Below are 11,428 nucleotides of genomic sequence, written 5' to 3' on the forward strand. Positions count from 1 at the left end.
CCTAGGTCTCTCCTCCACTAAAGCCCAGTATGGGTCCCCTTGACTAGAGAATCAGGTCCAGACTTTTAGCAAGGCCCTGCCCGTCTGACCACAGCCCGCCTCAGCAGCCTCACTTCCTGCTATCCTCTCAGGGTACCTGTGTCCAGCCAGTTCACATTTCCTGCTGCTCTATGACTCCTCAAACTGTCTCCAGCCTCCGTGCTGCCCTATGCCAGTTTCTGCATGAGATGCCTTTCCTCACACTCTCTACCCAGTCAGTTCCTACTCATACCTCAAGGAGAAATCTAACACGGTTTCCTTTGTGATCCCTTCCCTTTTCCTGCCACTCTCAGGCACCATTCACCGTAACAGCCTTGATCTCACTTGTATTGTCATGAATCTGGTTGCATAGCAGGCATTTGCAACACATGTCAGATCTGGGGATTTAAAGAAAAAAATAATCATTCTGTTTCCTCCAGATCATAATCGAGTTGGGGAGGCAGATGTGCAATGGATAAAATACAGTGCACTCTATAGTGCACTGTCAGCGGGACAAAGTGCTGTGGGAGGAAGGAAGGGGGAGTAATTACCTCCATGTGGAGTGGGGGCTGGTAGGCAGGGGACAAACAGAAAGATGTCTGGGATCAGGAAGATTTTGCTTACACAAATTGAGATTTTGATTAATTATTATGAATAAATTAATGATACTTCACCAGTGATGATGCCATGAGAAACAGTCAAATGGAAGGAAAACTCTAGAGCCTGTTTTACAATTATATCCCAAATATAGGCTGGGGTCCCATGTGGCCACTTTCTGCATGAATTCACATTTAAAAAAGCACATTATAACTGCCAAAAACAATTACAGGGGAATTCCAATCTTTCTACTCTTGAAGAACATTAAAAAGCCTCTAATTTGCAAGCATAGGCAACATTTCTCAAAATCTTTATCCTACGTTCCCCTCCACAGATGTTGTTGTGAAACATCTCCACCAAGAAATTCCAAATTCCAAGTCTCTATTGTCACCTCCCCCATCCATAGTGTCTATCCCTTCTCTCTTCCCCCTTACCTCCCCCCCCTTTCTTAAAATGCCCATTACACCTCATTTCTTTTGCCTTTTTTGACCCACTGGGCTCGCTCTCTCTCTCTCTCTCTCTCTCTCTCTCTCTCTGTCTCTCCTGCACTCTCTTTTTTTCTCTCCCCAGTCCCCCAGTCTCTATCACATAAGATACAAGAATCAGACGGGCAAGATTTTTATTAGTGTGATGGGGACAGCATGATATACTGGCAGGTGGGAAACACACATATTAATCTTGTCCCCATCCTACAATGATAGACAGTGTGGAATAGACCTCAAGCTGCAGGGAGCTTCTGTGAATTGCCAAAAAAGTCTGTATCTCCCATAAGAGAAACACAAGAAAGAAAAAGCAATGTCCAAAGTGCAGACATTAGGCTCCATAAGATAACATCGTATGTTGGTAGAGGGGAACAATGCGATGCTGTGGAGAAAGGCACACCTCCGTCCACCACCACCACCCATGCACATCTGGACTGAGAATTCTTTGCATCTTTCTTCCCAGATACATCTTTCTAATTACATTTCTGGAAACAATTTTGAGTCCCAGAGCCACACCAGTTCTTAGCTCCCCAAAGGCAGCATTACTGCGGTCGAAGAACCCACTGCAGATGATTGCTCATAACCTACCGTGGAGGGCAAGTTCAGCTACTGGTCTTCCTGCCATCAGAAAACCGCTCTGGAGCCAGAGGCTCTACTTGATAGAAAATCCCTAGGGAGCCAACGCCACGCCTCATTTATAATTGCATGCGTCCATGGCTTGCACATAGCAGACTTCATCACGTGGCAGCACAATAAAAGTATTTAATACCTTGAATCTGGATCTGATTTTAACACTAACTGTATGACTACCTGTCCACACCTCACTTTCTTCCACTGTAAAATGAGATGGGGTTTCTAAACTCAAAAGCAGTCAGGCCCAGGCAGGTAAAGTGCGTATGTGAGCAGCCTGAAAGCACCATAGGGAGGATAATGTCTATGAAAGTACCAGAAAATATTCATTAAAACTGTGCTGCTCCCTTCAAAAAGAACCACATTTTCTGATCAGATTTGTTCTCAGAGCACCAGTTGGAAATGTTCTCTAAAGTTTCTTTTTCTTCTCTAAAATTCTTGAGTCAGAGACTACTCTGGTTCACGTTCTTGTCTAAGAATGCAAAGAAGAATGTGTTGGAAGGGAGAGGGCTGGGAGAGCTGGTCACCTCCAGCCAGAGTTCGTCATGAAGGGACTGTTGCGTCCTTAAGGTCTGTGCAGTGGGTCCTCACTCAGAGATCTCTGCTCCATGTTCTCTCCCATTGGTCAATTCACAGATTTCCCAACGAGCGGGTGCTAATTTTCAATTTAGAATAAACTACTACAAACATAAGGCAAAGAAGACATTTGGAAGGAGCAACAAAGACATTTGGAGATTCTTGATTTATTAGTTGCAGGAAGTAAGACTCTAGTGCACAGAAGGGTCAGATTAGTCTAAAATGCTGCGGTCAGCCCAGAGAAACTGTAGGGTAATCCCAGAGTCCTGCAGTGAGGGTGGAGACAGCTGCCTCTCACCTGTCTAGACAGAGAGGGCAAAGCCCATTCTATTGTTGCCCATGTCATAGATAGTGTAATATTCCTTGAGGAAGACATCTCCCAGAGTCCACAGGGGCTGCCCACTGGGGGAGGGCAGGTAGGTGGCCTCAATCCCAAGGGTGCAGTAGCCATTGTTCTGAAGAGACAAAAGACATAGGGATATAACATTTTTGCATATAAAAGTCTTTCCCCACAGGAAGTTCCCACCCTATATTCCATGACACTTGCAGGGTCCTCTGGCTTCTTGTTCACCCTCAGCCCTGCTACTGGTGACTCCCCATAGGTGTCCAGACATGATCTGGGACACGGAACAGCCGTTTGGGCCCATCCAATCCCATGTCCGTGGAGCCCAGAGTGCATACGTACGTTGAGGACATAGGCAGAGGGAGGCAGAGGTAAAGGAGACCCGCTGATGACGAAGGTGATGGTGGGCATGCTCTGTATGGAGTTGCAGTTGACCACAAACTGAGAGAGAGGAGAGGCAGAGCTGTAGCGTGCCAGGACACGGGGGGCCCAGACAAAGGGCCCCAATCCCCCTTTCCCTGTGAGACTTCCTTCCTGACCTTCCAGCAGAGGCTGAGAGCATGGAAGGCAAAGCCCGATTCCCAGGCACAACACTGACCAGGTGCTCTGCTTTCCTGGGTCTCCCTGAGCACATCTCAGGTTTGGGATGTGTTGGTACGGCCGTAAGGAGTTAGACTCATTCCAGAACAGATTTCTACCTTCAGAAAGTGCAACTTACAGAGAAGAAACACAGGCCCAGCCTGTAAAAGCACTCTCTCACACAATTCATATCCCTGCTTGTGTGCACCTGTCCACGTACTCATCACACACACACACACACACACACACACCCTGAGGAGCCAAGATTTGGTCTGACTAAACGAGACTCTTGCATGCTGGAGGAGCAAACTGCAGAAGTGTGTACAAGGGGAGCAGGGGTGGGGACGGGACGCTGCTCAGATAAAAGCCAAAGGAGTATTTCTAGGTAAAAAGAAATCTCGGTGGAATGGGGAAATGTGGTATGCCTGCCTCTATCGGCACACGTCAAATGACACTGGCCACACCAAGGTGAAATGTGCTCCTAGGGCTGCAATGGAACAGCCGTCCCTCCTGACAACCATTCAGCCCATACTCACAGTCTGGTTGGTGTTACTCCCTCCCCTCACCCCTCCTTGCTTTGACGGTTCATGCCTGAAAGGCCATGCTGTGTCCCCACCTGTTCTGTCCTGCCAGGGGCTCAGCTCCCCACAAATCCTTCCTCCTATCTCTCATGAACTCATTGCACTTAGGCTCCTGTGCTGAGGCTGCCTAGATGTGCAGAGGAATCTTGGCTTCTGGTTACTCACATTGCCGTTCTGATCTTGCTGGGCTCCTGTTGCCTTCACAAAGGAGTCCAAGTACTGCTGGGGAACAGTCAGTGGGAAGGTCCCCGTATCCACAATGCCCTGGCATCCCTGGGAGCAGAAGCCGGTGGCCTGGTTACCGATGAGAAACCTGAGGGGAACACCAGTACAAAGAGAGTCGAGCATTTCTGACACAAAGAAGTGCCTTTTTACCCTAACCTGCCAACCCTGCTCCTCTGAAAGTATGCCTCTCCCCAAAACTCAGGACATACCTCGGAACTGCAATCCACGTAATGTGATTTTTGTGTCTTTGTGATTATCAGAGTAACATCCTCAGTCTTGCTCTGGTAACTACTCCAGCTCTGACTGAAAGCTCTGGGGAGGCAGGGAGCATGTCTTGTCTTCTTTAATCTACCTATATGCGGCCCGGCACATAGTGCCAAAGAGCTAGAGCTGGGAATCACTTCAAAAATACACTTTGGGCACCTACTATATACAAAGCATTCGTATAAGAATTATGGTGATATAAAGGTGAGTCAGTTATATTCAATGTTTTTAAAGAACACGTTCTAATGGACATGTGACAACACCATACATTAAGCCACAGCTAACACCATAAGGCAGTAGCTGGTAATCTCCATAACGTGGTTCTATGTGATTTGGTTCCTGTTTCCTCATCCAGCTTTTTCTGCTACTCTACGCTTCCTCTTCAGTCCACGTATATTTTGGGTGTTTTTGGTGAACTAAGGCACTTGGACATAATGGTGAACAAGACAGACACAACAGAATTAACAGAAACACACAGATGGAGTTTGATTGCAGCCCTGGTGAGTGCTTGATCTAGTCTGGGTGTGGGAGGCATTTAGCCAGACAAGGATTTTTCTGAGAAGAAATACTTAAAGTGTGAGTGAAATTGGTCCAAGTGAAAAGATCCCTTTATTCCAGGCACATGAAACTAGTTGTCAGACATCCAACTGCTCACCTGTCTCTCTACCCTTGCACTGGCCGGTTGCACTGTGACTTACCCAGAGATGAGGAGATACATATTAGGACGAAAGCTGGTAAGACTATGGGACTGAAAGAGAGACTGGGACGCTGAGAGGCCTTTTCAAGGGAGGTAATAATTCATCTGGGCGCAGAAGGATGTGCAAGGACACAAGGACCACTTCAGGTGTTATAGTCAAAAGAGAAGAAGCAAGAAAGTCATGGCGAGGTGCAAGGACATGGTCAGGTCCGTGCTGCACATCCGGAAGTGGTGGGAAGGCTGTTCTGTTAGGTAGGGCTCAGCTGTTGGATGGTCTCGACTACTGGCCAAAGACATGTATCTTTATCTGGCAGTGATGGACATTTCCTGAAGGCTTGGGGTGTAGAAGTAACTGATTCAAGAGGTTTATGCCATGACAAGAACAGGAGATAGAGTCACACTGGAGGGACACTCTAAGGGTGTCCATAATCCATAGGAACTTTCCTCTGTACTTACTCATCGATGGCAATCTGCCAGTACAGTTCCCGGGTGACAGGAGTCCAGACGATCTCACCAGAATAAAATTGGGTGTCCACACCTCCCAGGATGAGTTCTCCACCATACTCATAGGTTGGTTGGCTAGGGAGAAGAGGAGAAGAGCGTGAGTTCCCACAACACACATGGCCAGGCAGCCCCTCCCTCCCCTCTCACTGTCCCTCTCTCCTTCAGACACAGTGGAACCAGAGGAAGAGGGGTCCCATCCTCTGACCTGCTCTTCAGGCTCCGCCAGGCTTAAGGCATAAGGGAGAGGAGCCTCCTTGGAGGAACACCCAGAGTATCAGAGAACTGGAAACACAGACTATGCCCATAAAAGAGGCGATGGGATTGGAAACCAGGCCTGTGAAAACAAACTCTAAAAGCTTCCCAGGGACACCCTCCTGAGGACAAAGTGAGAAGAAGAAGAAACCCCTCAGAGAGTACCTGGAGGGGGCCTGACAGACAGAGATCTCAAGTGGGCAGTGATGGGGATGCTCCTGTCGTGCTCAGGTTGGTAACTAGACGGTGTTAAGAGGATTCAGGCCTCTTCTGTTCCCTAACCTGGGCCTGCCAGTCATTGAACATTTGGACTCAGGTGCCCTGAGGATCATTGTTTGGGGAAAAAATTAGTAAATAAAGTTCACCATGAAAGCTCAAGACCAGTAGAGTAGGATAGGTCTTGGATTTGTGACCAACGTATTTGCATTTGAATCATGGCCTCACACCTACCAGTGAGTCAGTGAGTGACCTTGCTCAATAGTGACTACCTTTGAGCCTGCATTTCCTTCTGGCAAAAAGAAGTCAATAGAATTTTTGAAATAAGAATTGTTATGAGAACACTTTGGAAAGTCAGATGTGTATTGTAATTATCATTTCATTGTTGTTCTCTCTATTACCAAATGATCATCAGGCTAGTTCTATGGCTCTACTGTTGTTACAAATCTAATACAACAACTTCAAATTTTTTAATCAAAAGGTGAGGGACTACAGTTCATTTTTTTTAATTTTTTTAATGTTTTTATTTATTTTTGAGACAGAGAGAGACAGAGCATGAGCAGGGGAGGGGCAGAGAGGGAGACACAGAATCCGAAGCAGGCTCCAGGCTCTGAGCTGTCAGCACAGAGCCCAACGTGGGGCTCGAACTCACGGAGTGTGAGATCATGACCTGAAGTCAGACGCTTAACCAACTGAGCCACCCAGGCTCCCTCAGTTGTTTTTTTAAAAAAGAGTCATCTTATGACTTATGGCCTGAATTAAAAATTCTTCTAGTGCATTTAGGGGCACCTCAGTGGCTCAGACAGTGAAGCATCCAATTCTTGGTTTCAGCTCAAGTCATGATCTCAAGTTCACAAGTTTGAGCCTTGCATCGGGCTCTGTGCTGACAGTGTGGAGTCTGCTTGGGATTCTCTCCCTCTCTCTCTGTCCCTCCCTTTCTCATCTCTCTTTCTTTCTCTCTCAAATTAATAAATAACCTTTAAAAAATATTCTTCTAGTGTATTTAAATAAAATCCCCTGCAAAATGAAATAATAAATGTTCAGAAATGCATTGATTGCATATAGCAAGTTATACTTGTCAGGAAACTTTAAAACCTGGGCTCTGTGTGATGTTGACTTGTTGAAAGCCCCTACAGCAACTCATTTGCACCTACCCACCCAGGGCAAGGGTGCTTACCGAGAGAAGTAGAAGCTGAAGATGGGTCTGGTGAGCTGGCCCTGCTGCATCATGCTCTGAAGGACGGTTGGGCCATTCTGCACCGCCAGGTTGGAGTAGGCCATTCCCAGGATACCATCAAAGTATGAATAGTAGAAGGGGTAGTTGGGCTCATTCTCACTCATGCCAAACACCTGGTTGTGGATGACGATGTTCTGGACCTGGGACAAGCAGAAAGAAAAGATTCACAATTCAGGTGGACAAATCCTACATAGACTTAGGTGTCCAGGGAATGGAACCTAGACCCTTTTTTAGGGAGAAGAAGTTGGCTTCTTTCACGCTTAGCTCAATCCTAGGGTGGGGCACGGAAAATGAAGGGATGACAACATGACCCAACCATGTGTGTCTTGGAAAGAATGTGGGTGTTGGGGAAGTAGAGGCCATTGTTTTCTGGGGTGGCAGTTTTCATTTCCAAGGACAGTGTAAGGACAGTGGCTGGTTTTATATTGAACCGTCCATGTGCAAGAATGACATAGGACCCATGGGTGCTTGATGTAAAGAAAAGAAAATAGTGAAAGGAAGGTCTTCAAATATCCAGAGTGAAGTCATGTGGAGGAGGAAGCAGATGTGCTCCAGGTGGTTGAAGAGGACAGTTAAGACCAGGGAGCAAAGTCATGGGGAGGCACAATGTAAAGAGCCTGCAGCAGTCAGGACTGCTGTAGGGCTATCCCAGTCTTGGGAGAGAGGTTTAATTATATGGCCAGTGGTGTTCTTTCCAAGAATCAGCTTCTGGGAATTTGTACCTAATTAGTAATCATGGATATCGCTGACAGCTTAAGGCTCTAGAATAGGGGAGCCAAATGACAGACCCACAGGAGGATAAGAACAGCACTTACAGTCACAGTGTCATATCCCAGGAGCACAGTCAGGCTTCCAAAACCATAGGCCAGTGTATAGGTTTGCTCACTATTTCTGAAGGTGGAAGACGTTCTGGGGTTGAACTTGTTGTGATTGGCTGTGGAAAAACAGAATTAAATATTAGCAGCATTCGTGGCTCTCCAAAATACATATACAGCATTCATGGCTCTCCAAAATACACGGCCTGGGACCATCAGACCAAGCCTGGGATTGGGCTTCAGCCTCAGACTCTGGGCTGAAGGCAATCAATAGCCCCAGAAAAGTCTGTCCCCTTGGGAAACAAATGTTGCCCCAATTCCTTCCAACCTACCATTTCCTGAAGCATGGGTCAACTCAAAAGTGCCAGGAATTGGGGCCCACAGGAGAGAGCTGAGGAAAGGGATCAATAGAGAAAGGAATGGAAGCCCTGGTCTACTTCTTTCGCTTTCTAGAGATGCAGCACTTGTGAAATACAGACCAAGAGCAAGATTTCCAGATGTTCTGGATTTAAGGAGGCTAAGATCATGGATATGCACCAAGACTAGACTTGGTGCACCATCTAGACTTGGATGATGGGCTTGTGCTTAATCCTGACTCTGCATCGCCCTCTGCTCCTATCCGTGGGTGGGTGGTGATGGTGGTATACTCACAACAGGCCTGGCTCTGGCAGTAGGTGGAGGGCACCCACAGGTTGGATGAACCCGTGTCAAAAAGGATCAGGAAATTTTGTGGTGGTGTCCCAATGCTGATCTCTCCAAAGTAGTAATTCTGCAAAGAACAGTTTATCACCCGTATTAAGCAGCCAAATCTTGTCCTAAGAATAGGGAAGAAGTTGACTCACTAGAAGCCACATTTTTCCCAAATAATTTCCTTGGGGGAGTAAGTAGCTTCTCCTCCAACAGGTTCTTCTTTCCATCTTGAGTCAGATTCTCTCAATATTCCCCACTTTTGTCCCTAATTGCAAACCTTTGACTAGCTGAGTCTGGCAAGACAATTTCTTCTTCCAAACTGTTTTCTACTTTGTATCAGGTGATACCTCCATGGATTTACCATTTTATGCCCGAACATGCAAAGCTGGAGAAGCAATCACTTTCTCCTTTCCCAGTGTTCATCCACTGTTACAGGGAGTATGGCCGGAGTTGCAAAAGATGAGTCCGTAAACAAAGCGCAGTTATGTGAAGGTCCTCATACTCGAGTCGGAATGAGGCCCCGACTCCAGAATGAAGCTTCTTTTTATTAGGATAATTGCTAAAGGCTACGTGCATAAAGTCAGCTAAGCAAGTGTGTTAATGAATCTAATGGTTTAGCTTTTCAAGGTTGAATTTCGAGTTAATTGGTTTCTATAACACTAGGAAGGGTCAGGTGTGAAGGAGGATCTGGCCCTGGACAATGTTAATGTCTCTAGTTGTTCCTTAGGAGCTGCAGCCACATTCCACTGTGTAAACATGTCCTAAGACCTTGCACCTTCTCTAGCCATTCCCTTTTGAAGTCTTTTCCTTTGATGCTGTCTCCTACGTCTCCCACAACCCATCTTCCCCACATCTCTCTCTCTCTCTCTCTCTCTCTCTCTCTCACACACACACACACACACACACACACACACCGATGTCCCTTTTTCTCTTCCAGTGTCAAGTATTTCCCCACCATTCTTCTCCCTCTGGTCACATAGTAGCCAAGGTGCCAGGAAATCAAAAATGAGGGTAGCATGGAAATCAAGAGAACTTCACTGAGACACAATTTGAGTTCTCAGTGAATTTTGGCCAGTCATGTCACTGACCTACCTCTTTATCTACTATCTATAGAAAGTGGAATTCGAAATAGGAGATCCCTAGATCTGACACTCATGTAACATCTCACTAAAAACAGTCCATGGGACACCAGTGTGTTGAGATGCCCTGAGCAGACACTGCAGTCTCAAGAACATGCAAATACTTGCTCTGAGCACCAGTGTATGTTCCCAAATGGGGTGGCCACTTTGCCTGTGCTTTCCCTCTTTCCCCTACAGCTCATCACTAGGACTTCCTTTCGATTGCTCAATTGACTGGAACATGGTCATTCGGAATCTCCTAACCATGTAAATGGGGCTTTAGAGACTGAGCCAGTAATGACAGGAAAGAAGGAAGGAGAGAGAATATGATAGTGTTAAATGGTACCAACTCATAACTTCTCCGGATACTTTCCTGAGGAAGGAGAGACTTGGGTTTAGTAAAAAGTCCAAAATCAGAGCTAATGAGAGGTCTAAATGAGTATCTGAGAAGAGTTATCAGCCAAGAGTTATGGACACCACCTCGACCCTCACTTACATCCAGGTAGTTGGTGAAGGGCTCATAAGCAACAGCATCATTATTGAAAAGATACTTGGCAGCTGGATCAACCTTTGGGTGGTTCTTCAGGAAAGTCTGTAGTACACCCCGCTCTTCCATCACCTGGCGGATGGACTTGCCTTTCTTCAGAATGATTCTGCAGAGAATAGGGCAAAAGGAGTGACCTTCACCTTCCCCATGAAAGCAATGCCTTCATTGATCTGATGTGGGTTTTCAAACCTTCTTATACTCTACTCAAGAAGAGCCTCTTATAAGAAATCCTCCTGGATTTTAGTGAGTTCTGACCACTGCAGTCACTCCAGCGTTTCCAGCATGAAAATGCACTGCAATGGGTATTTGGGGTTTTCTGCTTACATATTGCTTACACAGAATAAATTTCCATTTATCCAAAATCCCTCCTGTAAACTAGGGACATATATACTGTATCCCTTTTTCTTAGCCAACAAAACACCAACCTACCTTTAATCTCACAACACACACACACACACACACACACACACACACACACCATCCGTCCACCCATCCATCCACCCATCCATCCATTGTAAGTCTTCACTCCCTGTGGTTTTTGGGTACATGTATCATGACACAACCTGACTGCCTTTCCATGAGATCTATAGGGGAAGGCCTTTGCTCTACCCTAGCTTGTGATTCTCCCTCAGGGCTGGAATTTACAATGAAGCTGAATCCCCATACACACCTTTCCACACCCTCCGAGAGGTGTAGACAAACCAACACCAAGACCAGGATCTTCATTGTGCTGATCTCAATGGCCCAGAGACACGTAGAACACAGTGGCAGACCCAAGGGTTGGGACACACAGAGAGAGATTGGATCTCTCTTTTATACCTCCATCTCCCTGCACTTTTCACCTCTAGGCACGTAGGCTTCTTAACCTTTACACCAGCTTGTGGCCCTACATGTTAATTGATTCTGTTTGTTTTTCCCTCTGGAAATATCATGGCCTTTAATATTCTCTCTGTTGGCAATTTAAAAAGCAATTAGTGGCTTTGTTGATGGAATTCACAGATTAGGATGTGATAGCAAATGTGAAATACACTGGGGACAAGGGATCCTGGTGCCCACA

At 46.3% G+C, this 11,428-nt stretch overlaps 1 protein-coding gene across 1 annotated transcript; it reads right to left on the bottom strand.

Annotated features, from left to right (window-relative positions):
* Positions 1-2,460: 2,460 nt before the first annotated feature.
* Positions 2,461-10,511, bottom strand: LOC125917651 (pepsin B; the record flags this gene model as incomplete). The annotated part of the gene is made up of 8 exons (XM_049623794.1): positions 2,461-2,758; positions 2,989-3,087; positions 3,972-4,119; positions 5,449-5,571; positions 7,142-7,341; positions 8,017-8,135; positions 8,668-8,785; positions 10,321-10,511. Coding segments are annotated over 8 exons (1,151 nt in total), but the record flags the coding sequence as incomplete, so codon positions are not given.
* Positions 10,512-11,428: the final 917 nt, after the last annotated feature.

The sequence above is a fragment of the Panthera uncia genome, unplaced genomic scaffold (assembly GCF_023721935.1).
Source record: "Panthera uncia isolate 11264 unplaced genomic scaffold, Puncia_PCG_1.0 HiC_scaffold_2131, whole genome shotgun sequence".
NCBI lineage: Eukaryota > Metazoa > Chordata > Mammalia > Carnivora > Felidae > Panthera > Panthera uncia.